We start from the raw sequence: 27805 nt of genomic DNA, 5'->3' as shown, positions 1-27805 counted from the left end.
GGTTCAGTCTTACACAGATGTAAAAAAATCCATAAGCAAATGTGTTTGAAGTATTGTTATTTTCATGAAATAGGTCTATAAAACCAGACTGCTAGAAGCACTTCCAACATCACTGTCCTGCCCCTTGTGCAAAATAAGCAATGAACTCTAATAACAAAAGAAAAAAAATTTTTTAAATCTTTTAAACCTCTCCTGATGAGTGCTTTTAAGCTTAAGACCAGTAAGATGGGAAAGCCTTAGTGACGTATGAAACAGAGGGAGGATCTCAGAAGATCAAAGGAAAAAGTGAATTCAGGTCAAACATGATGCACAATCCTGTTTTGGCTACAGACCAGCAAGATGGACAGGATGGGAAGGTTAAAATAGTTATTTCATGTCAAATGAGTTCTTGAGCTGACCTGAGCTTGAAGTGCATCAGGCTGTATTTTCATGCTAGAGTTAAAAAATCCCTGAGAAGTTATTAGTAGTCCCTTGATCTCTAATGATGGGTTTTATTCCACTATAAACCAGGACAAGCTATTAAAGTAAAGAAAACCTTAAGTAAGAGGCAAATATCTCCATTGGCAAAGTGCTCTGTCCCTTTCTATTCTGTCCTTGAGCTTCTCTCCAGTTTTCTCCACAGCAAATTCTAAAGTCTCCAGGAGGGTTCCCAGCACTCCAGAAAAATAAGACAGCATTCCCCTCTAGTGCCCCACTGGAGACTTTTGAGCAGATCAAAACATAGAACAACATGAAATAAACAGCTCAAAAAGCAGCAACTGCCAAACAATGTTTTAGCAATCGAGAATGCCTGACATTTTTAAAACCATATTTTAATTTTTTTTTAAAGAAAACAGTGTGGCAGTCATAAATCTAAAAGTTTATACTGGAAAAAGGCAAGTGGTTTTGGTTGAAAAAGAAAAAGGTTTTCATGTGGCTTTCATTTTGTTATGCTTTTCATGTAATTTCAAATTTTAAAAAAAATCTATCTCCTGTTCAAGGAAACCTAAATTAATCTATTTTCCTGTACAAAAAAAAAACCAAAACATTTGTTATAGGAGCTTCCCTGCCCAAAATCACACCAGGACTGTGCAGAATCTTGCTGCAGCACATTATTTGCCAGGAATGTTACCCTTGGACACTGTAATCTGTCCATAGGTGGTCGAGCTTACAGGAAGATTTCCAGAAAATATGTCAGGGAGTACCATCACTTCTTTTCCATATGGGTCATGATCTCACAATGGGTGAGAGAAAAGAGTAGAGAAAAGAGAATATGCACACCTGTATAAACTCTGAACCTCAAAAAAATTAAATAAATTCTGAACCTCAAGCTCCAACTATTTCAGCATTATCCCAAAAGTATCTTCAAAACAGTCATATTTAAGTCATATATTTCACTAGGCAGCTCAGGGAGGTAATTTTTAAAGCTGAAGCAATAAAAAAAACCTGGAAAGGTGAATTATTCAATTGAAATGGCAAGAAAAATATGGTCCGGCAAGAAATAATACAACATATTGCAGTTGACATCTGAATTTTCCAAAGCAGATCATACAGTAATCAAATCCAATTTTATAACAATTCATTAAATGTGAGTTATGTGCCAGATGCTGCACCTGTAGAAATGAAAAGCCAGCTCCCATTACCATCCAAACCATGGACTAGAAATTCTGATTTTATGCCTCAGAAAAAAAAAATCTAGTTCAATCTCTAATTTTTTTTCTTTTGTGAATATGTGCCAGCATATTTTGTGTCCTAACAGGAAAATCAATATTCTGCAAGATACCTAAAAAATTCCTTTCAAAAGAACACCTCTAATTCTCTTTCCTTCACCTTACCCATGCTGTTTCTGGCCTTTGTAGATGTGCGCTTCAAAATTTCCCTCACCTGCAAAAAAGAACAGTGGGATAACACACAGATCCTTTTTTAGCATGAATTTCAACATGGAATTAGCAATAAAACAAAGTGCTAACATAGGTAAAATAGGTGGCTTCTGCAGTGTTCATTTGCACAAATATTTAAATCATTTAGCAGATTTTATTAATGGATTATCTGCCCTAACATTTCTGGGCTAAACCCTGCTGTGTTATGTCATTATAGAAGTATTTGAAGTATAAGAACTATATGGCAGGAAATCTAGTTAAAGATTAGGAGCAGGGCTGAAAAGAGTTTTGGACACTGAAGAGGAGTCAATAGCTTCCCTGCAGAGCATTTCCCACTTCTGAACCACTGTGCAGTTCCAGAAAGGAATTCCTTACGTACATATATGTCAGGAATTAGTGTGCAGCGAGAAGCACAAATGCATAAATTAATGAAAACAGCAAAATTTAAACTAAAACACTCCCTGTAAATCCTATTCTAAAGCCCACTAGCAAATCCCACTCAGAAAAAGAAGACAAGGATATGTTATTTTCTTACTATGCGGCTGCGGGTTGCATTGTCAAAAAAGGTGTCTTTGTCTTTGATGTTATACCTAAAACATAGAGGAAAAAGAAAATCAGCTCTGTTTTAAGACATAGAAGCACATAAGACAACATATAAGATTCTAATTTAGAAGTCACTCAGAAACCACAGCTAATCAGAATAGCAGATGTTTAAAAGGAATATAGATGACATAGTACAGCATAACAGAATGTGCTGTGTAAGACCTAGTCATTCAGAGCCCTACCAGGATTGCACTGATGGTGGGCATAAAAAAGCAAAATTATTAGCTAATACAAAATGCCTTTTGGGGAAAAAGAACCTCTCTATTGTTTACAGAAGATGACCTTTTAATATTTTTCTTATAACATTCCCTCAACACAATAACATGCTGAGGTTGTGTTAGTTAGTAGGTTTCAGCCAGAGTCATGCAGATGTTCATTACTCTTTTCCTAGCCACTAAACAGTCAGCATTTCACTTGATTTCAAATAACCATTCCGCCATAATTATGCCTTCCCTTAAACCTCAAAATCATCATATGTGAAATTAGTTTCCCACTATATTCTCCTCCATCAACCATCAATTCTCCAGCTGCCTCATATCAGAATTAATTAAAATTGTCAGAGGGCCATAAATGAAATGGTGGGTCACTGTATTTATTACTGAATTTTATTTATCGGACATAAATACAAGGAGACACCCAGGAGGAAAAAAAGAGTGTTTCATGTCAAAGTGGGCCCAGAAACATTATTCAGAGTGAAAGAGCAGGTGTCAAGAATTCCTTATCTGTGTATTATTAGCTGAGTTTTAATTGCTGTAATAAATCTATCAAGATGGAAAATACTGCTGCATTTCTACTAGATCTTACTTTTTTCAAAACAGGCAGTAATATTCTTAACCAAATAATCAGGAAATTGGTGGGAGGATTTCTACATTTCAAGCTAAACATATGGAAATTTATTTGATGCACTGCTTCCAGTGCCTTATCCTGTAGAAGTAGGAGGAACACCAGCATAAAGTCTCTGCAGCTTGTATTTCTGTTAATCCACTGAAAAACTGACAATTTTGGATGTTCCCTCATGATTTCCACATATGCTTGATGAACTTCTGAATTTTGACTGCAATGTGGGAAAAATAAATTACAAATCTAAAATGATACATTCCAGCTTTCTTCACTGTCCATTGTCGCTGTTGAGTAAGAAACAACACAGACTCACTGGAAGGCTGGTTTGCACAGCAGCAGCTTTAATATGAAAATTCTCTCTTTTATAGACTGTTCCAATACATTTCACCTGACTGGCTAATTAATAAAAACACCTTTCTTATAAACAATCTTTGAGAAAAACAGGAAAACAGAGAGTAGAAAAACACCACCTGCAGCTTATTTGTAATAACAAGCCATCATCATTTCTCAACAACTCCCTAAAAGTTTTACGAGTCCGCCATGAGGAAATTTATCTGGTTTTCTCACTCTCTGACCAGACTGTCACATTCACAGTCCATCACATTTTCAAGTACTCACAAATATATTTTTTCTCTGGAAAATGGGTAAGACAAGGTTTTCATCTTGGTATTTTCTTGCTGTGGCACCTGGGGTTGCAGAGGTTCAGTCAATTTGCACCATATTTCATTTAATGTTTTGAGTATTCCCTTTTCTTCTGTGATTTCATACATCTGAAGAAATAAAACTACATTAGTATGTCCCTTCCAAAATTACACTAAAATAAAGAAAGGAAAAAAATAATTTGTTGTACACATATGTTTAAACCTGTAATTAAAAGAAGTGTTTTCTCTGAAGACATATTCCCATATAACTGTAAACATCTGAATCCATATGGGTTGCAGTTCCAAAAAGTTCTTGTCCCTCACAAGCTAATTCGAAAACAAAAAAACCAAAACCTTAGTGCAGAATTACTAATACAATAAAAAAGGAAATCAGTTCTTCACCCAGAGGTCCAGGTATGTGCTCAATTCACAGTTAAACCACCTGTCCAGAAGGATAATATTAAAATATAATAATATTAAAAACTTTACTAAAATCCAGGAAAAAAACACTTACATCTACTCCCTTTCTCTCATGCACTAACCAGGGAACCTTATAGTAGAAGGATATATAATTAGTTAGCCAGGACTTTTCCTCTGTGAAACCTTATTCTGTGCCTGAGAAATGTTTTGTCCTTCAAATGCCTTTCTGCTGTAGATGGTATGACTTTCTCCATGATTATTCCAAGTCCTGAGATTGGAATATTAGGGATGTCATTTCCTTGCTCTTCCCTCATGTAAATTGTAATAACAACAAGTAGCTCCCATTCAGCGAGTACCAAATCCTTTGGGAGTGGATTGACTGGGTGCTGCTAATTCCTTCAGTACTCTGGGATCAATTCACAAGGCCTCATGGACTTCTGGACATCCAGTGGATACTGATTCTCCCATAAAAATTCAGTGGCCACAAATGGAAAGTCACAAACTGTTCCCACAGCTGCAGTCCTCTGCCTCCGGACCAGGCAGTTCAAGATAATTAATATTAAAGGCTGAAGCAAAAAAAAAGCATTGAAGGCCTCATTTTTTCCATCAACCCTGTTTGTCAGGTGACCATTTCCAACAAGGATTGGTCCAATATTTTCCTCACATCTTCTCTTCTTATTAACATACTTTAAAAAGTATTTTAGTTGTGTAGCACAATACTGGCCAGTTTGAACTCTAGATGAGTTTTGGCCTTTTGTGTTTTTTCACATATTCAGGGAGAAAACAGCTTTGTAAACTTCCTGTGAGGCCTGGCCTTGCTGTTAGAGATGGAAAATTGCTTTTTTCTCAAGCTCCACGAGCAGCTCCCTGTTCAACCAAGTACTCATGGAGCACTCAAAAGCAGATTCCCAGGGAGCAGTGCTGAGTAGCTCCCTGAGTGGTTTTGAGTTTACTCTCTTGAAACCTAGAGCAACAGTTCTGCTGACCTTTTTTATTCTCATTAGACTGACTATTTTAAATTCAGCCATTTTATAGTTGCTGTAGCTAAGGCAGCCTCCTACTACAACATACCCCACATGTCCTTCTCTGTTCACAAGTATCCAGTCTGGGAGGCCACCTTTCCTGACTGGCACACGGAATCCTTGTGGCAAAGTATTATCTTAACACCCTTCAGGAATTTCTCAGACTTGCTTGTCACAGCAGTGCAGCATTCCCAATTAAACCTGCTTGCCTATGGAATGATTCATCAGTCCTACAGAACACTCGATGACATCTGCCTTATTTTCCATCCTCTTAACCCTCACCCAGAAGATGTCAGCCTTATAATCCCCTAACTGCAGTTATTCCCTTCCATACAGGACAACTCCTCCACCTCTCCATCTCTGTCTATCCCCCCTGAACAGCCTTTACCTCCCTATCCCAGCACTCCAGTCACACAATTCAATTCCCCAGGACTCACTAAAGCCAGAGACAGTGCAGCTCTGGCCAGAGCAGCCCTCCCAGTTGTTCCTATTTGTTTCCCATACTCATGTTTGAGCCTGACACAGTCTCACTCACCAAAATAGCTCTGTTGCCATATCCAGAAGTTTATATATATAGTTAAAAGGGCTCAGAGGGTATCTTTTCCCAGCATGCCTTATAGTCTGAAAGATTATTTAAAAGTGAGTGTTTGGCAAAAAAAATATTTGCAACCAATTCGTGTTTAGAGGTGGATTAATACTTTCCCCTGAAAATGTCTTTTTTTAATGGTTTAGTACAATCCTTGAATAAATAAAAATAGCATCTCCGAAAATACCTAAGGTGCCTTGATAGCAGTATTTTGTATCTTTGAACAAAACCAGAACTTTCCTTTTATGGTTACTAGATTAATCAATGTCAAATCCCCAAAATACAAGATTTCAGTTTTTAGTAAGTGGATTTCTTTTTTTTCAAAGGAAATTGCTCTTTCAATTGTTTTTAAATTCAAAAAACACCCAAACCCTAGGAAATGAAGAGAGCTTTTCTGTCATGCTTGTTTCTCGTAATGCTGCCATTTCTGCAGCCAGAGATAACAGAAATTTTTTTTTATTTTTTGAAATAACAGAGGATTTTTTTCTCCCAATCAGAGGAGAGAGGGGGGATGCAGAACGGTTGTGAATGAGGAGGGTGCTATCAGAGATTATCAGCTACTGGACAGACCTTAACCCAGGCTAAAATGATGGCAATACTCATAAAATAAAATAGCGTAAAATTTACTTTGATGCATCTGCAACAAACTTGCAGGAGAAAATTCCCATGAGAGCAGAAGAGGAAGAAATAAGCAGGCACTAAAACTGCATAAAAGAATTAATTTTTAAAAGAGATCAAAGGGAAGAGTTGAATATGTAGAAACTTTCTAGGAGTACTGTAGCTATCTAAAACCTACTCATTTTCAAAGATTGACTAGAAATATCCTTTTTTTTTTTATCCTGAGATGCAAACACATTGAGAGTACGCAAGACCGATTCAGCCAGTCTTCTGATAATGACAGGTTGTAACAGCATGAAATGTGAACCAGAGTGAAGCTTTTGCTGGGTGAAAACAAAATGAAAAACTCAAAGATCAAACAACACAGTGGGAGGAAACAAAATCAATTTTTCCCTTTATTTCTAATTATAATGCAAAGAAATAAATGTTCTTTAGTGCAGTTGATGTCTATCACTAACTAAAAGCACAAGGCAGTTCCCCTGACTCCAGCGGAGCTGTTAACCAATGGACTAAATAATTTGAGAAACATAGACTGGGGACTTTGCTACTCAGAATTTACAAGGTTTTCCAGCAACTCTGCTAAAAACAGACAGAAAATAAGAGAGTGAGCTGAAGTTTTAGTGACAACAGGCAGGTCTGAATTCACTAAATCATTGATACCACCAAAACTGATTCTCTGGGGAGAGTCTCTCTCTCTTTGGAGAAGTCTGAAGACAGTGACCAGTTTCATACTATCTTCTACACTACCCCTCACCTTTGAGAGAATTTCCTTGACAAAAGTCCAGACAGCTCCTGCCTTCTCAGCTTTCAAAGCCCTCCTTAACACTCACCTCTGTCATCACCCTCCTGAATGCAGTGCATCAGCCAGCTGCCTCTGTAGCCTTTAAAAACCCCTTTGGAAATCCCCACTTAAATATAGCTCTGAACAGTAAATCATCTCAAACGACTTGGAAATGTGAAAAATAAGTCTGACAGTTCATTTTCTCTGATTTTTGAAACAAAGTAACTCCATGGGCTTCTATATATTTAATGATGATTCTGATTATTCAATCATAAAACATATTGATAGAGAATGGCAGATATTTACCTTTTTAGTGGGCATTTTTATTTTAAGGAGTTCTGCTTCTCGACTGAGGACTTGCCAAGGTGCATGTATACGGACAAAACTTAGTCCTTGGCTCTTGTTCTGAAACATAAAAAAAAAGGGGGTACAATGTATTTAAATATTCTTGAACACAATCTAGTGCTAATATCTCAAGTTGTCAGCTCCAACTAAATCATTCAGCAGTACACAACAATCACAGGGAATAACCAACTTCTGCTACAGAAAAGTGACATTGTCCTTAAAAGCTGAATCTTTTATGGTCTAAAATCCATTAATCTACTGCCTGCAGTGTAGCTGTGTGTGCACAGGATGACAGAAAGCTACAGGTCCAGATTTTGGAATGATGTAAATGTGAAACACCCAAGATACCACTTTTTTGTACTTTGATATTTTAGAAGGGATCTGATTTCTTTAGTGGGCTTTTGTGTCCATCTGAGCCAACAAGATAAAAAAATTCTCCTGCTCTGGGTGGGCTTTGCTGTAGTTCTCATTTTCAGTTTTGCCCAACTATTTTCCGGACATTTCATCAGATCAGTGGTTCCTTATGGGGAATCAGGCCCAACATTTGTTGTCCTAAATATCTGCAATTATAATAATAATAATCTGCAGAATAGCAAACCTAAAAAAACCATAAAAATTAAACTTCTGTACAGAGATATGAGCCTCATGTTTACGTAAATTATTGGTTATGTTGGTCAGAAACATAAAATGCCCAAAAGAGGTTTGGCACAGCCAAAAAGTTTTTTGCAAGCTATGACTAAGATGCCCTGGTAGCACATCTGAGCTACAGAAAGGAACCTTGAGAGCAGAAAGCAGCACCCCTGAGAAAACATGAAAATTAAATGAAGGAAGGTTCAGGCAGCGTTTTCCTCAAGGCACACAAAGAAATTGTACCAATAAATCACAGAGATAAATGTTTACTGTGGAAATGTAGGGAAGAAAATTTGGGAGGGAGATAACAAAGCAAATATCAGAGAAATCAAGGCAATGACCAGCTATCACACCGTCTCCCATATTGCAGCTCCTCTTCGAAGGGATTTCCTTGACAAAAATCTAAATGGTTCCTGCCTTCTCAGATTTCAAAGCCCTCCTGAAAACTCCTCTGCCATCATCCTCCTGAACACAGACTGTCAGATGATATCCTTTAGGGAAAGGCATGGAAGTGGACACAAGAAGATTTTCAGGAGGAATTTCTTCACTGAAAGGGTGGTCAGCAATTGGAAGGGGCTGCCCAAGGAGGCAGTGAACACCTGGAGATGCCCAAGGAATGACTGGAGGTGGCAGTGCTCTGGGCTGGATGACAAAATGGTGGCTGGTCAAAGGTTGGACTCGAAGATCTTGAGAGGTCTTTTCCAACCTCAGTGATCCTGTGATTCAGAGACTTCATTAAGGCAAAGATTAATCTTTGTGTGGCTGTTCCATCTTTATGTAAACCCCAAACATGTGTTTGCTGAATGTCTCTTTATGCTTCCTGATTAAAAATCAAAAATAAAAAGTTAGATGGAAACCCTACTATTAGTGCTGTCATTTTGCTCTTATTTCCCCTATAGGTGCAACATAAATGATAAAAAACACAGCCTCGCCTTCAGCTAACATTTCTTCAGTGGACCAATGCTATTTTAAAGAGCAGAATGAGCTGCAGAATTTCTCTTCCATCAGTCCACTGGGGAAGTCAGCTTTAAGAGAAAGAAGTAAAAATTTACTGGGCATGAGCAGATGTTCTGGTAATCATTTGCTGAAAATAGATTAACAACAGATGAGAGGTTAAATTTCAGTGGGTGAAGATCAGGAGTTTCTTCTGAGCTTTTGGCTAAAATCAAGCACATGTCCCTGTCTGGGGGATTATATTCCATGCTGGCAAGAGGAAGGACAGTGTGATCTAATTGGTTGCTTCCACCTCAGGCTCATATGACTACACAGATTGCAAATAAAATTAGACAAATAATTTGATTGAAAAGACCAGATGAAGAATATGACCCTTGTATATTTGAACAAAAATAAATTGGAAAGTTGTGCTTGAAGTGATATCAGATGATGAGGAATCAGATCATTAAAAATCTTTAAAAAGCTTAAAAATCACCCCATGATGGGAAGTTGAGGTAATTTTAATAAACACTAATGCAAAGTAAATGAAGTAGGGAAAACAGGACTAGGTGGCTCCTGCTGCATGAAAAGATGCAGAACAGTGGGCTGCTGGATGTTCACCTTGGGATTACTAGAACCACATCTCCCATATCCTCCTAACATTCAAGTTAATCAAAGAATTTAAAAATAAATTTGAAACCATTCATTTAATATCATAGCTCAAGAGATGAGCCATCGAGCTGTGGGCTCACCAAAATAAAAACCTATAGGACTACTCCTCTGGTAAGATTCCTTTCCCCACTTTTCCAGGCTTCACCTGCAGCAGTTCCAGGTGTCTTTAAATGCTCTTATTTCCTTATGACGTCTGGAAAGGATCTGCTCAATTAACTTATTCCCAGAGGGTTTCTTGTATTGCAAACATCTCCAAAAGTTAGAACTTGGTTTTCTCCTTACCAGAGTGGATTTATAACTGTTTACTGGAGACACCCCCTTACTGCTGTCCTCTGATTAATCACCTGAAATTGTGCACATGCTCATCACTTTGATCTAATGAAATTATGTCAGTCTTCTATTTTGAATGCTCAGAATCACTCCTGCTGATTCACTGTACTCTGGATGTGTCACTAAAGCCAACATGTGGTGCTGGCAAACATTGGTTTTGTTAGACCAGTCACTTGTTATTTAATACAGCCATCCTTAATCAAGTCCTTTTTCACTTGCAGCTGATGTCCCACAGGACTTTATCCTTGGCCCTGCATTGTTCCATGTCTCTATCACTGCACTCACTGGTTATATTATTTAAATTATGAAGTATTCCTAGGCAGATGACAAACAGATTTGTCACTTTCATGATGCCTTTTTTTCCCTATCAAATCTATTTTCCGTATTACAGACTTCTTCCAATAAGTTTCAAGAGTGGAAGTTTTTCAATAAATTCATGAAGAATTATTCAAGATATATTTATATCTTGACTGCTTCTCTGTTTTCTGAAGTTGAATTCAGTTTTCCCATTTCAATAGGAAAGCTCAGCATTAAAGTCAAATGGAAAAAAGGTCTGCTTTTCAATCAGCACATGAAGAAAAATGTAGTGGGTATTTCTCTCAGTTTATCATGATTCTTAGCAGTCTAAAGCCGGGCTATGATAGCAGCCTATATTGCTTTTTTTTCTTTCTTGGACTGGAAAAGCATAGGCTGAATAAAATTCAAATTTCTCCAAAGGAGAGTTTTTCTATCTTTCCTGCCTTAGCAGTAAAACAAATGAGGACCTGAATCAGCTGCAAGTCTAAGATTTATTGCAAACTTATCACCATCAAGGCCACAGCAGAACAAAAACGTATAACTACAGAAGTTCTCATATAGATATATATAAAGTGATTATTCTTTTTATTGAAAGCTGAATGTTCTGAAACACGGCTAGACAAGAATAACTAAGTAAAACTAAATTTATTTAGGCACCTCTAACATGAGCTAAATCATACGGTACTAAAGGCATCAGATTTGTCCATCACTATCAAGCCAAGAAAGGGCAAAAACAATGACTAGATTTTGGAAGAGCCCCAGGCTTCTAGGCTTCTTTTTTTTTAATGGTGAGCACACTGTTCCTAGGAACTTTGCAAATACAGAATTCATTGCTGAATGCTACAGCTTAGTAAGGATTTTGTGACATTTCCTTATCATGAAATCACTAATCACTCCATATTTAAGGAATACAGTTTATAAATAACTTACATATTAAATAAATAGTTATTTTTAAAGACTAGTCCAAAGAAAAAAAATATTTCTGTGGTGTATCTTAACAGGAAGAAAAAGTAACACCAAAGGGTAGAAAGAAGCTGAAAATAAGTTATTAACTAATGTCTAAGGGAGTCCAGGGAGCTGCCAATCTTTCTGGTTTTTAAAAGAATGTGCACAGGAAATGGAAAAGGCATAAATTGTAAAATCTGAAGCATGTAAACTTCTTAGAAAAAAAAAACAAATAACTGAACTTTAAACATTTTATCTTTCAGTGGTTATTAAATGGACAAAAAAATACTTGGGAGAAATATTTTAATGGATCCAGTTAATATAATGAGACAACACAGGGAAAGTGACAGTGAAACAGTTACAATGAGGAAAAGAAAAGACAGGTCCTATTAGCTCAGTAAAGGTAATCGTCTTCCCATTAATTCCATCACCAAATGGATCCATCATGTCTGCAAAGGCAATTGTTCAAAATTAATGTCTGCTCTCCTGATACCAGCCCTGGAAATTGAGATAAATACCAAAGTGATGCGATATTGCAAATAAAAAGCAATTTCTTGTTATTATCCAAGAACTGTGGTCACCTTCATTTCACAAGAGCAGAGCCAAGCTGGCTGAGCTGTTGGCCCCCAGCATAGGCAGCACTGGATTGCATGACACAGCACTGCCAGATTCAGGCAGAGACTGTAAAAGTGGCTGTGTTTTCTGCCAAATAGACTGAATTTATATCAGTGAAACAGTGTGTTTCTGTTCCTAGAGCTTTGTGTCCAAGATATAAAATCAGACAATGACAGTGTGAGCCAGTTCCACTAGGAAAAGGAAGTGCAGGGCACTGGTCCAGGTGAGACAACAACATCCCGGAATGTCTTTACATGGACATCTGAGTCCAGAGCAACTCCCTGCTCATGTTAGCTCATAGAAGTGGTTCTATCCTACAATTGTAGGCTGGTAATTTAATTCTGCCTCTTAGTATATGAAGACAATGGAACTTCCCTCTATCAAAATGCTTTTGTGAAGATAAATATGCTCCAGATTGAGAAGTGCTCAAAAAAGGCAATAAACTAGTAAAACAGTATGGCTATATATCTTATAATTTTCATATTTTCCTTCACAAAACCCTTCTACCCTTGCCAAACTTTCCCCCTTTCCATTATTTCTCCAGGGTGTAGATTTACCTCAGTGCATGGGTACACCACAGACATGCTCAAGACCTTAAGCAAAGCGACAAAATGTACACATTTTGACAGTTTACTTTTCTCTTTCTTAATTTCTAGCAACAGTGATGGTGTCAATATCTTGTTTATTTTGTTCTCTTACTCCCACCTGTGAACACAAACAGTTAAAGAATATAATAGTGTGTATAAACATAGAACACCTGGTCATGAAAGATCTGGCCAAAACACCTAAATAATCTCAATTTCTTAGTTAAAGAACTGTGGAATGAAACAATTGGCCTTGCTCATCCTTTGCAATGTTTCCTCATGGCACTGCAACCTCTCCAACCAAAATCTTCCCACTCATGTACAGACAGGAAATGTCTCTGAATGGAAGATGATACAGGAAGCCTAAAAACACAGGTGTGCTTCCCCAAAGAAGATGGACATTTTTAATGGCAATAAAAAATTGAATGAAAATGAGCTGCCAGAAACTTAAGCACAAATGTAGAATAGATTGATAAATCTGCCAAATAAAACAAAATAAAAAACCCAGGGCACAGACCTGTGCATTATTGCAGTGTTCAAAGCAGGATCTATATGCAGGTGAGTAACAAATATGCCAGGATTGACATTCATTTTAATTCTTTCTAAATACACATTTTGGATTTAAAAGTACTGCACTTTCATCAATATTTTCTAAATGTTTATCTCTGTCCACTGATCACTACAGCATGAAAAGTATGACTTTCAAACATAAAGCAAAATCATCTCTAATTATTTAGAATAACTTTATCAGCAATTTTTTCCTGTGTCAATGACACAAATTTCTTGCTATGAAGGCCTAGCACAATTTCAACACATCTTCTGAGATTGAATACCATAAACAATAATAATAAAATGTAAAATTAAGAGCCTCCTCACCCAAATCAAACTGCCTCACAGAAGAAGGGAGGACTGTGTCTTCTCTACCACCTCCTGTATTTTGGCAGTGTCAACTTAAAATCACGTAAGCAGCTGGCCTGGCTACATTCAGTGCCAAATTAGCTAAAAAATAAGCCAATATTCTGTGGAATACATCATATCAAACTTTATTATCCATAATAAAATCAACAAACTTCTTGAGGCTGAAGAGTTAACATCTAAAAGGGCAAAATGTAATTCGTCTTGAGGGAATGAGACCCACTAATCTGTACAGAGATTTATGGCCTAAACAATTTTCCAGATGAAACAGCAAGATCATGGAAGTCAATCTTTAGACCAGATAACAGGCATGTACCCAGTGGGGGGATTAATGAAACAGAGACTGAACCCTCACTCTAGCAAATTCAATTTCAAGGAAAAAAGGGATTTCGAGAAAAAAGAAAAAAAAATTCAAAATACTTAGAACACCAATCTGTAAAAACAGAAGAAAGGTATCTTAAAATATTGCTTCATCCCTCCATAGTTGATCAACAATCATATGAAGGGATGATGCAATTTTATGTTGAAAGATTTTAAAGTTCAATTTGTTCTTAGCAAATATACTTTAGGGGATGTTCTGTAATTTGAAAGTGTTAACAGATGGTACAAATGTACTCAGTTTAATAAGAGGGTTCTCCTAATCAGAGGCTACAAGCTTTTCCAGGATGGTGTGGCCCTTTGAGGTCTCTCTCTCCAAAGATCAGTAGCAGTAAAAGGAAGGTTGGCTGTATTTGCAGGGGCTTGACTGGAAGAGGATTAAGATGAAGATAATCAAAGTATCTGGGCTGGCTTTTTTGCTGATGGGAAATCCAAAACCTCCCTGGACAGCTACAGCCTTACTGCAAACAGGGAGAGATGGGGAAGAGTAAGGGGCAGTCCCACAGTATCATCATGTGACTTATTTTGGATAAGGCAACAGGTCCAGGGGTGGAGAAATAATCAGTGAAACAAGAAGAAACTGGGTAGGAGGAGAACTTGCATTGCTGGAAAAAAATAAAAAGTCACTAAGGGGATTTTGCAGTGTTAGCAGTATCCAACATCAGCTTAAGTGGCCTGGTGAAAGATAAAGCAGATGAACTTTTTCAGGGAAGCAAGGATAAAGGCAGACCCTGAAAATTTGTAGAAAAGTTTTGTAAGAGCCTGAACAATGGCAAAGAGCTCCCAATGTAAATAAATATAATGCAATACCTGTGGGTTAAATCTAGATTCACATAATAAGATGCTGGGCTCTGATTTCACCTATACTGGTCAGTAAATGACAATTTTGCAACAGAAAATCCTTTGAAAAATAGCAGGACAGTATTTTCTAAGAGTCAAGAAGTAAAGTAAAGCTTACATTTTATTAGGAAAGGTACAAAGATTAAGAAATAAAAACATTCAAACATAGCAGTATCCACATCTTGAACTCATTGTGCACTCTGCCTCCTCACCTCCAAAGAGACAAGTTAGACAAAAACAGGGTTCAGAGGACACACAAAAGCCTTGTTATGGCATCTACATAGGAATGACTGAAAAGACTGAGACCTTTTGTTCTGGAAACTTGAGGAAGTTATTGTGGAAGTCTATAAAATCCTGCATGATAAGGAGATAGGGTGTGGATGGACTGCCTGGAGTCTCTTCCAAGAGCAAGCACTACAGGGCCTCAGACAAAGCCAAATTAAAAATCAACAAAAGGACATAAACATCAATGCAGCAGGGAAGTACCTCTGCCTTGTGGGTGCCAAAATGAAATGTCATTTTAAGAAGAAACTGTGCAAGACTTTGGGATAGAGATCCCCAGAAGGTTCCTAGGTTGGCAAACAACATCTCATAGGGGAAAGCAGCTGAGTTGGATGTAGCTGTCACCAGCGGAACATCAGAGCAAACGCATCACAAAAGTTTACACCATTCCTGCTGTTTCCTAAATATTTCACTACTGCAGCTGTTAGAGTCCATGGACTGCACTGAGGGAATTTCTCACACCACAGGATCGTTTCATGGCAGTATTGTCAATACCTGGAGAAGCAGTTCCCAACCAGCGAGGCACAAGCCTGCTCCAGATGAAATGTGGAGCTGAGGAGCTCTGCTGGGTGTTTGCAGGCTCTGCAGATGATTAGAAGGCAGCAAGATCAGCAGCAGCAGCCTGGAAATCTGAGCAATTCATCAAGCAGCGATAAATAGTTGCTTGAAATGTTGCAGCTGAGAGGAGCACGAGAAGCTTGGCAAAGGGGCTGGGACTCAGTGTCCAAGAAATACCTCACTCATAAATGGAAATTGCAGTATCAGAATATTTCTGTCGCTCTAGGGGACCCAGCTAATGTAGTACCAGGGCTCAAAACAGTACCTTCCCACAGGAGCATGGTAATAAATGAAATCAGCCAGTAAATGGACAATATTGTATTTTCAGGAATGTTAATTAGCCAGCACATTCTAGAGATCTCTGCAGAACGTTCTGAATTATCAACACTTTTGGAACCAAGACTCAATACACTCAGTTCCCCAAACTTATGGTCCAGAGGGAATCACTCAGTAGATATCAGTACAATAACTATTACAACACACACTTTTTTTCATCCATCCAGGCAGTACTGCTCTCTGCATGCCCTAAACTCTGTTGGCTGGATTTAGCTCTCCATCACCATACATTTGAGTCACTCTGACAACACAAAAAGTAGACCCCAGCCAGTCAGAATATATAAGTTCCAGTTTGCTCCTTTGTAACACTAAAAATAAAGGAGGATTATTAAAAAATCAGTTGTCAAATGATTATAAAAGAAATACAAATTTCATTTTCTATTATGATTCTAAGAATAAACTGTCAGCAAACACCAAAATACCAATGTTTGCTAAACTTGACACATTATAGAGTTATAGATTCTCCAATACATTTCACAACAAAATGCAACAAAAACATTTCAGTGAGATTTTACTTGTGGCTTGGCATTGAAATATGACAATTTATGTGAGAAGATGAAGAAATCACTTCTGGACATGTAAGGGTCAAGTGGGTCATTAATTTTCAATTACTAAAAAGATAATTAGCAAATAGAATGCAGAATATGAATATTAACCTGATACACCTGCCAAAGTGTTTTATGCCATGAAGGAAATGAATTACCAATGGAAAAAAAATGCAAGATTTGGTATTCCAATCCTCGTGGCATCACACAAATTGAAATTTATAGGAAATCACTACCAGGTTTTTGTAATAAATGTGGTGCTATACACTGATAGCAGTAAGTATCTTCCATCTTCCACATCTTAAAATCCATTTTATGTCTCATTAGAAGTACTCTGCATTTTGTCATTTTCATAAATCTTTTTGCTTGTTTTATATGAGCTTACTCAAAATCACACATTAACACTGCTTGCACTCATGCCTTTAAAAATATATATATACATTACAGCACAGTGAACATTTTTGAGCTTTTGTTTTGGCATGGGTCTATCATATTTTTCCTCTACTTCTACCATAATGATTTTCTGATAAATATTATAAGTTTACAAAACAGAGACCAAGCAACAAAGCCACAAGCACACTGTGCTAGGCTGTGACTTAATAAGAGGAAGATATGCTCAGCAACAGAACACTTAAATCACAGAATCATAAAATGGCTTGGGTTGGAAGGGACCTTAAAGATCATCTTTTTCTAATCCCCTGCCATGGGCAGGGACACCTTCCACTAGCCCAGGTTGCTCATAGCTCCATCTAACCTGGCCTGGTACACTTCCAGGGATGGGACCGCCACAGCTGCTCTGGGCAGCCTGTGCCAGGGCCTCAGCACCCTCACAGGGAAGAATTTTTTTGTAATATCCAACCTAAACTTGTCCTCTGTCAGTGTGAAACCATTCCCCCTTGTCCTGTCACTCCAGGCCTTGTCAAGAGTCTCTCTCCATCTTTCCTGTGGGCTCCCTTCAGGCACTGCAAGGCCACAAGGAGGTCACCCCAAAGCCTTCTCTTAATGGCGCATAACACATTTACTCTCCAGTGTAGTTCCTCCTATATATCATGACAGTAGTTCACAAGTGCCCAGTCAAAGCTTTCAGAAACCAGTGGGGAAAACAAAAACTTATTTATAGTACTGTTATTAAGGCTGCAGAATGTAGCCAACACTTTTAAAGCCCTGATGGGTTCATACACTTAACCTCACATTCTAAGAGGGTACTTGTAGAGTATTCACAAATTCAGAACATACAGGAAGTGATTTTGGAGTAAAAACTCTTATGCCAAGCTTTGAGTGCCTCAGGAAGGTGCTCTCCTGAGGACTTAAGAGACTCTTTGCTTGAGAAAGAACCTCCAGACACGTTCACATAACAAACTGCCACAGCATTCACTGTCCTCTGGTCTGGCATCACCTGAGAACTGTTGCCTACATGAACCGTTCAGTGTGATCCCACTTCAAGTGGCATCATTAAGTTTATAACAAAGGATCTATCAGGACTGAGATCAAAAGGGAAAAGTGGGAGGGCTTGCCTTTTTATTTCCCCCCTACTTGTTTTGTCAGTCATCAGTAAACAAAGATGTCTCAAGCTAAATTTGGGTCCATTTGCAGGGGGCATGATCAACTCTGTCTATCAGTATCATTTAACACTGATCACAAAATGCTTTTGGCTCTTGGCATGCAGTAAGAACAGTATTCAGAGATCAGAGATTTAATCTGCAAAACTGGGAACAAGAAAAACAAAACAGAAAAAAATTAGCAGATTTAAGCCATAACTGGCAAACAAAAAGAGAGAAGGAGACTGAGGCATGAAAAATTAGATGTATATCTTAGCTTGCTAAAGAAACAATACAGAAAATTATGCCTTTGCCTTTCATTACTACATATCCATCCTGGCACTTCTATTACACAAATATTGCACTTGTGGTCAAGGATAATTTAAATGCATTGTGATATCCTGACCGTAAAGTTCTTCAGTCAGATCAAAGTCTCATTTACACAAGTTTGAAAGGCCAGCACATATCACCTTATATTCCTACTTCAATTTATTTTGGCTACTCTGTTCTATTTTCTTATAAACAAATTATAATCTTGATAATACACAATTCATCTTTTTTTTTTTTCTGTGTTTATTCAGAACTGAATAACTGGATCACTGAATAAGTGAGCTGGATCCTCATCTGTTGCACACCCCAACAGTTGTATAATAGCAGTAACCACACAGATCCAGATCTGGTTATATAACTTGTGCACATGATGGGAAAACATTAAAAATACAACTTTAAATTTAGTATTCACTATTAAAAATATTGAGTGGGGCTTTTGCCAAGAAATTCACACATCAATCACAGATAACTGAACAGATGTTTTGGCTGAAGCAGGCTTCAACCGGTACATTCACACATATAAAAAATGACCTCTACTACTGATAAGATATTATGATTTTAGAGCTTCCTCAAATTTTGCTTTAACAAAGACTATTAACTAAATATTTGCAACATGTGTTTGGTATTTTCAAATATTTATAGAGATGGTTTACAAAAATAATAAAGCTATTTGCAGTGCTCTTTCTGGACCAAAAGCACAAACACACACAGGTTTGCATAACTCTGGAAGTCTAAAAAATGCCTTAATTCCCCTTAAGTCCACATGTTAGTATAGATACACAGATGTAGATGTAGATATAGATTATATATATAGATATAGATAATATAGATATATAAGCACAACTATTTATAACCAGATTAGAAACCCCTGCTTGAACATTGCCCCTCCAGAAAAACTGCTCTGGTGTTCAAATCTTCTCCTCCTGCCCCCACCAAAGAATAAACACCATTTGGGCTTTTCACATTTTCATTTCCACTCCAGCATACTTTGCCTGCTTGTAATTAATATATCAGTATATCAACATCTAATCATGATTCATGTATCCAACCCAGTCGTCTGGAGAAAGATAATACCAAATTCATGGTGGTAATGCACCTCTTGCCACTGACTGAACAAAACAGCTTGTTAAGTAATATTTAATAACTACAAAATTCTACATAATTTAATAGGCATGTATATATGATTACTAACTAAAGGTTCATACTTTCTAAAAGGTGATCTGTAATAAATACAGCTGTCAATGTTACAGGCAAGTGGCAGAATAACAACACTAATTTCCTGGGAGGAAGAAAAGCTGAAGATTTACATCAAGTGTGTGGAGGTAAATGAAAAACATTTTCAGAACATAAGCTGTGCAAAGCAGATTTTTATTTGTGGTAAATAAGTGCAAAGATAAACATAGACATACTGCCAAGGGAAAACTTTCAATTTTTCATTCTCATTCCCCTTCACACAAATGCTTTCACACATTTGTTCTCCAGAGAAGCAGAAGGGATAGTGGAAGGTGTCCCTGCCCATGGCAGGGGGGTGGCATGAGGTGGTCTTTAAGGTCCCTTCTAACCCAAACTATCATGGGATTCTAGGATAAACCCATTTTCCAGTGAAACAACTTAGCATTCACAGAGTTTTCACCTCCACTTTTCGGCTGTGTTCTGTTCAACAGTAAAGGAGATGAAAATAGGAAACCAGAACTGAAAGGAGCCCAGATAGGATGCCAGGGAACACAGGAACAGGAGGTCCTGTGTCCAAAAATACCTTCAGTCTCCTGATAATTTTTGGCTAGTTAAGTTTGATTCCTGTCTCTGCCTTCATGTATTTAACAACATATTAAATTTAAAAACAGTTACTCCTTCTAAAAGTAATTTCACAGCAGTTTTGGCATTGACACAGAGAAAGACACAGGTATGAGTCAGGCCAGACTTCACTCCAGGACCTGCAGGAGGTAAGAGCAGCTCCTCAAGCTCCTGTCATTCCTCTGAACAGGCAGCTGAGAGTCGGGATGAAATTTGCTCTTCAAAGGCATCTACACCTTTATATTTATTATACAAAAACATATCTGAATACAGGTACCTGGATATGGAGAGTATCAGGCAATAGGAGTTTACCTTGTCCTGCTAGTACTTGAAAGAGCCCTTAGGTCTGTGCTAAGAAAATGCCAGCAGCTCAGGAGTGATCCTGCCCCTCTGCCCAGCCCTGTGTGACACATCTGAGAGTTGTGCCCAGTTCTGGGCTCCTCAGCACAGCAGGGACATGGAGCTCCTGGAGCGGGGCCAGTGGAGGATGCAGAGATGATTTGAGGCCTGAAGCATCTCTGGCAGGGAAAGGCTGAGGGAGCTGGGGCTGTCCAGCCTCCAGAGGAGCCCCAGCTGAGAGGGGCCCTCAGCCCTGGGTGTCCCTGTCTGCAGGGAGGGCTCCGAGCAGGCCCAGGCTCTGCTCCGGGGGCCCAGCGATGGCACCAGAGGAACGGGCAGGGACTGATCCCAGGAGGTTCCACCTGGACAGGAGGCAGAACTTCTTTCCTGGGCAGACTGAGTGAGCCCTGATTGTCCAGAGAGGGTGTGGAGTCTCCTCACTGGGAAATTCCAAAACCAACTGGACACAATCCTCTGCCTCCTACTGGAGCAGGGAGGTGGGACCAGCTGCCCCACTGTGGTCCCTTCCAGCCTGAACCATCCTGGGATTCTGATTCTGCCTCTTTCATTTCTTCCACTTTCCCATCTGGTTTCAGGGGTCCAGGTAGCAGGAGGATGCCCACTGCCTCAGTTCCAAGATTCAGCTTACAGCTTTTGATGTATAATCCCTTGGCTACACTTTTTGTGGTGGTTTTAATTATATTTGAGTTCTCTGTAATTATATGTCATTATCTTTGATAATTAACACTGACATTTACAAGTGAAGGAATACATTTTAGAGCTACCTGTTAGTCTTTTGTGGTACTTAAAGTTCTACAACATTAACAAATTCATTTTGCATTCTAGTTACTTTTGCATCTTTTTATAAAATAATGGAAGGGGGAATTGCTAGGAGCACAGTACATGACTACAGAATTGCTATACTGATATCAGGAGGGTTACCAATCACTACATTATGAAACCACACCTACTTTTAAATAATAAAATGAGCTGTCTTTAACAACATCATCTAGAAAGTCACCTGATATGGGGGGGTTTGTCCTGACAGAGAGTCTGAGCAATATGAAGATATGGAAACTAACAACAATTTACAGTTGGATCCTGGTAAAAGCATTCTTTATGCTGACTTTTGTGTGAAGAGACTTGCCAGTTGGTGTCCAGATGTGACAAAACATCCCTAAACCAATAAATACTTTCCAGGAGAGTCACTTGTGAACTGTGGCTCCCAGGTGAAAAACAGCCTGGGGTCCCTTGTGGTGCAAGCTGTGCCTTAGGTCGTCACTGTGGTGCTCTCAGGTGCCTCCTGCAACACATCAGCTGAAAAGTACCTTAATGAGCAAACTTTGGTGCCTCACTGAAGCTGAACTTGGCCAGCTTTGGGTGAGCAGTTTCCTAAGGACAGCTTTGAAATAAGGCTGTGAAATAAAAGAGAGAATAAGGGAGAAAGGAAATTTTGCACAGAAGTTGTTGAGAGAGAAGCAGTTGGGAAGTATGAAGTCTGCATGTCCAGCTGTCCCAGCTGTGGAATTTCTCAGTGGAGAAGATCACAGATCATGGAATAATCTAAGTTGAAAGGGACTCACAGGGGTCATCAAGATGTCTTGGATGTTGTGAGCTCACGTGGACCTGCAACTGATGGCAGCTGATGAGCAGCAGGGAAGAGTGAAGGCCTGACTTCACACTGACCAAAGAAAGACACAGTGGCATCAAGGAGTGGCAGGAATTCCAAGATTTTGAATATGAACAGTGGAGGGGTCTTTTCAAGAAAAAAAAAAAGTAATTTCCCCTTAGTAATCAGAACAGGTTACAGGATAAGGAGAAAGAGCTTTGTGGACAGAAGCGGAGCACCCTGTGGTGGCCAGGTGAGCAGCCCTGCAGGAGACTGGAGTGAAGGGACAGGGGGGAATATGCAGAGGCCAGAGGCAGGTGAGCAGGTCAAGCACTGGTGAAGTACCACTCATTGACCTGTGAAAGCTGAGCAGTGCCACTGCAGGCAGAGAGTAAACATGATCCAGTGAACTCACAGGGACCTGCGACAAGTAGGGAGGATTGCTAGGGCTGTGGGGCACCACAGTGGGCTGGCTGCACTGCAAGAGCCTGCAAGTACTCCTAATTTAACAAAAAAACTCAAAAACCAACCAACCCCATAGTATGAAATGTCCTAGATCCCCCTAACCAAAATGTGTATATTAAAAGGGTGGAAGAGCCTTCCAGTCACCTTCCTTAGAGACATAACCTTTAGGACATTACTTCTGTCTTGATGACCTAACAGGGCTCAGTGGCAGCTGAACATTTGCAAATCCTCAAAGGCAAGAAAAGAATGATCAATCAAAGCCTGCAAAATGAAGTATGGAATATGAGAGTTGGAAAAAGAGCAGGAACACCTGTGATTTCCAAGACAGGCAAACTTGCAAATGAGTGAGAATAATGGGAATGAGGCAAGAAACGGATAGAAACAATAACATTAAAGCCAGAAAAACTTGAAAACCCTGTGACTTACAGGACATGCATGGAGTTGAAACTTTCAAAGCATTAGGAAACTCAAGTCAACCTTCACACTCTGTATAAAGTTTCAACAGGAACAGACATAGGATTTTGAGTGACTTGAGGAAAAGTCTTAATTATAGGATGGGCAGTGATATCCTTCCCCATTTTGAAGTGATTAAGGAAAAATTACAGTAGTTTGAGCTAACACTTTGGAGGTGTCAGCATGGAGTTCTGCTTAAGTATTTGCAAGATCTTGAAATGATCTTTCTGAAATGTTAATTTTTCTTTGTATTACTAAATTACTCCAGCTAAACCACAACTGAGCTTAATGAACATGTAGACAAAGGCTGTAGAGAAATTCCCCATGTCCCAGCTGGGACATGACTCAGGCAAGTGCAACTGGGCTCCTCTGGAAGAGAAGGATGCTGGTATTTTTCCAGAGTACTGCATTAGCTCCAGCCTCTGGAAAACAATGACCACCTCTATATTTCCAAGAAAATGCTCCTATTGGTGTATTTTTTTTTTCCCTGAAAAGGTTGCTGTTTCCAAATAAACCCAAAATATTAGTCCACATAGCTGTTCAGTCATTTTCCCACCCTAGCTACAAGTAACTCGTTTTCTCCCAAATGTATTTTGTGTATTTATTTTACCAGAAGACATCTTATGAAACTCCAAGATCATCTACCAACCTCCACCTCCAGGATTTCCTTAGAAGTACAGTGTAGGGGTGTCAATCCTTTTAGTGATGAATAATGGGAATGAGGCAAGAAACGGATAGAAACAATAACATTAAAGCCAGAAAAACTTGAAAACCCTGTGACTTACAGGACATGCATGGAGTTGAAACTTTCAAAGCATTAGGAAACTCAAGTCAACCTTCACACTCTGTATAAAGTTTCAACAGGAACAGACATAGGATTTTGAGTGACTTGAGGAAAAGTCTTAATTATAGGATGGGCAGTGATATCCTTCCCCATTTTGAAGTGATTAAGGAAAAATTACAGTAGTTTGAGCTAACACTTTGGAGGTGTCAGCATGGAGTTCTGCTTAAGTATTTGCAAGATCTTGAATATATATGTTATATATTTCTGAAATGTTAATTTTTCTTTTTATTACTAAATTACTCCAGCTAAACCACAACTGAGCTTAATGAACATGTAGACAAAGGCTGTAGAGAAATTCCCCATGTCCCAGCTGGGACATGACTCAGGCAAGTGCAACTGGGCTCCTCTGGAAGAGAAGGATGCTGGTATTTTTCCAGAGTACTGCATTAGCTCCAGCCTATGGAAAACAATGTCCACCTCTATATTTCCAAGAAAATGCTCCTATTGGTGTATTTTTTTTTCCCTGAAAAGGTTGCTGTTTCCAAAAAAACCCAAAATATTAGTCCACATAGCTGTTCAGTCATTTTCCCACCCTAGCTACAAGTAACTCGTTTTCTCCCAAATGTATTTTGTGTATTTATTTTACCAGGAGACATCTTATGAAACTCCAAGATCATCTACCAACCTCCACCTCCAGGATTTCCTTAGAAGTACAGTGTAGGGGTGTCAATCCTTTTAGTGATTTTACAATGCTTTAAAATTATTACAGAATCCAGGAACTGAAGAGAGAAGCCAGCAGAGAACCAATTAGTTAATTCCTAGATGGCAGAGCTTAAAGAAAACATATCCATTATCAACATATACAAACAAACAAATAAGCCCCCCAAAGAAACAACAAATAAAAATCCATCCACCTGTTCAAAAGAAATAATTTTTTCCAAACATTTGGTTTCAGGGATGAAATCATTGTTACATTAATGCTGACTTGGAATAACTGCACAGAATTTGCAGAATATTACAGAATGCAGCAGAGTATTACGTAAATCAAGATCTAACATGATTTTTTTCTTTGGCCTGTTACTGTGAGCACATACCTGTACACAAAAGAGGTTCAATAGCAGGCACACATTTATCAGCACTGTGTACCAAGGAGAGAACCCACCCAGAAGGGTAAATTTTCCATGCTGTGCATGGGGATTTAGCCACCAAACTCTCATTAATGCTAATGAGAGCCATGCAGTCCAATGCCACTCTGCTAAACTATGATTTTCCTTGTAGTTCTATTCAGGACAAAATAACAGCTGACCTGGGACCACTGGAATGACAGAAGCAACTCTGTGATACAGTTTTGACTAATTTGTCTTTCCTATGACTTAATAGACCTTGTAATGACCAGGAAAGACTCTTTGAAAAGAATCTGATTACAACTGGTGGCTTGTACAACACAGTACCCTCTTTTTTTTTCAGGATGTTGCCATGTGGGACAGTTAATGAATCTTTCCCTCTATGACAGCTTCCCCCACTAAATCTGTACTCATCCACAGGAACTAGCACTAAGTTGTTGGAACTCTGTCCCTACCTAGAACTTAGGTCTGCAAAGGATTTAAGAAACAGTTTGAGCTGAAGAGGGTGATCTGATTACTAAGGGGAAATTACTTTGTTTTTTCTTGAAAAGACCTCTCCACTGTTCATGCTGAAAATCCTTAATCCAGTTTTCACTCCAAAATGCCTCCCTCTCAAGTACAATATAACATTTGAAAGTGTACACAATGTAAAATGTCTTGGGACATTTCTTCCCTACATGGGACTATTCCTTTCCTACATTCTCACATCCTGGAAGAATATTGCTTGCCTGTCTGAGCATAATGTCATGATCAACATGACATTATAGTAACTCAGACTTGGGCAGAATGACACACACAGCCATTAGAGTAATCAGTAAAGCAAGAAGAGCTCAAAACATACAAGAATCCCACAATCCTGAGTCATAATTTACATTACCTTTCCCTGTATGTGCCAAAGGATAGCAAATTCCACCCCCTCATTCCCCACACACACAAACAGTTGAGGGTTTTGTTTTTCCAATAAGACAGTCCTATCCTGCAAGGACTAATTTCCACTGTAAGGATCCCCCAGCCTGTAGATATCCTCCAGATTCCCTGCTGGAATCCATTCCTGAATCTGAGAAGGCAGAGTGACACCTAATGGAATGCCTTTTCATTTGTCTCATTGCAGGCAGAAGGGGGGAAAAAAGAGAAAAGAAAAGGAGAGAGGGGCACTGTCTCAGCTCAGATCCTTTATATCTACAACGTAAACCGTCTCAGCTCAGATCCTTTATATCTACAATGTAAACCAATACATATATATACACACACATATATATATCTATATATATATATATATATATATATATGTATAAAAGTAACATATTGAAAACAGGGAACACTTATCTACAGTGCTGCATCTGCTCTAAAGCAGAATTCTCAGTGGCTCTGATTTCGGCAAAGGATTTTTCATGAGGTGTAAATTCATGTCTAACCATCAATGCCTCTAAAAAATAGTGATATCAGAGAACAATTACCCAACCAGCAGAAAGTCAATAGTGAACACTCCTTGGGCACCAAAGATACCTGCAGGGCTGTTTGCTGCTAGAGACAAAGTAAGCAGTGGCCTGGGAACAGGAAAGCAAAGAAAGTCCCATTTTCCTTACCAAAAAAATCCTGAAATTCAGGAATTTTTTTTGCTGTGACAAAGAATATGTCAGGGTGCATTAGGCATTGCAGGTGGGGCAGTCCTCACCCAGCACCTCACCCCAACTACAGCAGCATGACCACTGTCATTTAATAGCTCAGAAAAGCAACAAATCCCAGGGGCAAATTCCCCAAACTATCTCATATTTTACTACTTTATTTTCATGAAGCTGGTATTTAAGCTGAACTGGCCTAAATGCCTTGGAGAAATTATCACTATTCAGCCTTCAAGCCTCCTCTGCAGGCACTGTGGCAGCATCACATCCCTCAGGGATTCATCTGTCACCCTTCAAACCCTCCCCAGATATTTAATTTACACATTAAAACTTCTGCTGCAAACAAGAGTGCTGATAATTAAAATATGTTTCCAGGGAATCATCTGTGAACAGGCCAAGCAGCTGATTTTGATACTGTGCATGCCCTATTTTGCAAGTGTCCTTCCCCCAGCAGAGATGCATGAGCCATTCTCTGTGGGCTTTTGATCTGCCAGACAGTTTGTAGGAATTGAAGTAGTTCTCCCAGCAGGTGACAGAACTCAGCACAGGATACAGAGAAATGAAAACACAAATTCAGGAGGCTATTGGCCTTTTATAGCAAGCAAATCTACTAGAAACAGCATTACGTAGAAAATATACATAAAATTAAGATGCCTCTGGCCCAAATCCTATTGTAAATATCACCAGCATATACAGCCCTATTCTACCTTCATCTAAAATTCAGGATATGGATGACTCCATTTTCCAATCTGCAGACAATTGATGACATTTACCACTGCTTACCCAAGAGTTTTATAAATGTTATTGACAAAACATAGATTATTTTTGTACACCTTTTCAATTTTCTCTACATCTCTTGGAAGCCTTTTTTATTAAGGAACCTCATAGCTGAGCACCAAGAGTCTGGATGGTAATTAAAATACACAGAGTGAGTCAGTCTGCCTATTCATCTATTCAAGCCACAACACAGTTATTAAAAAAAAACCAGGATTCATAATATGGATTTTGAGCTTTGACAGCACAGCCATTCTACTTAGCCACCTTTTATTATGGATCATTATTTTAATGCTGATTTAATCACACTTAAATCCTATGGGGCTACTTCAAAACCCTGTCTAAAATGGAGACATAATTTCCTCTTAAATAGTTAATCAACTTGTCAATATTTTCAT

At 38.7% G+C, this 27805-nt stretch overlaps 1 protein-coding gene across 1 annotated transcript in view; it reads right to left on the bottom strand.

The window, feature by feature from the left end:
• ANO2 (anoctamin 2) overlaps window positions 1-27805 on the bottom strand; it is a 142748-nt gene that overhangs the window by 107448 nt on the left and 7495 nt on the right. Inside the window, exons 3-6 of the mRNA XM_039720454.1 lie at window positions 7677-7775; window positions 3921-4072; window positions 2395-2449; window positions 1815-1863 (exon numbers count right to left, since the gene is read on the bottom strand). Of these exons, the coding sequence (XP_039576388.1) occupies window positions 1815-1863; window positions 2395-2449; window positions 3921-4072; window positions 7677-7775 (355 nt within the window). The remainder of the gene's footprint in view (window positions 1-1814; window positions 1864-2394; window positions 2450-3920; window positions 4073-7676; window positions 7776-27805) is intronic.

Source organism: Passer montanus, unplaced genomic scaffold, assembly GCF_014805655.1.
Source record: "Passer montanus isolate IOZ18808 unplaced genomic scaffold, ASM1480565v1 scaffold106, whole genome shotgun sequence".
In the NCBI taxonomy this organism is placed as follows: Eukaryota; Metazoa; Chordata; class Aves; order Passeriformes; family Passeridae; genus Passer; species Passer montanus.
Note: the sequence above shows the minus strand (reverse complement) of the source record. Positions and strands in the feature narration are given on the sequence as shown.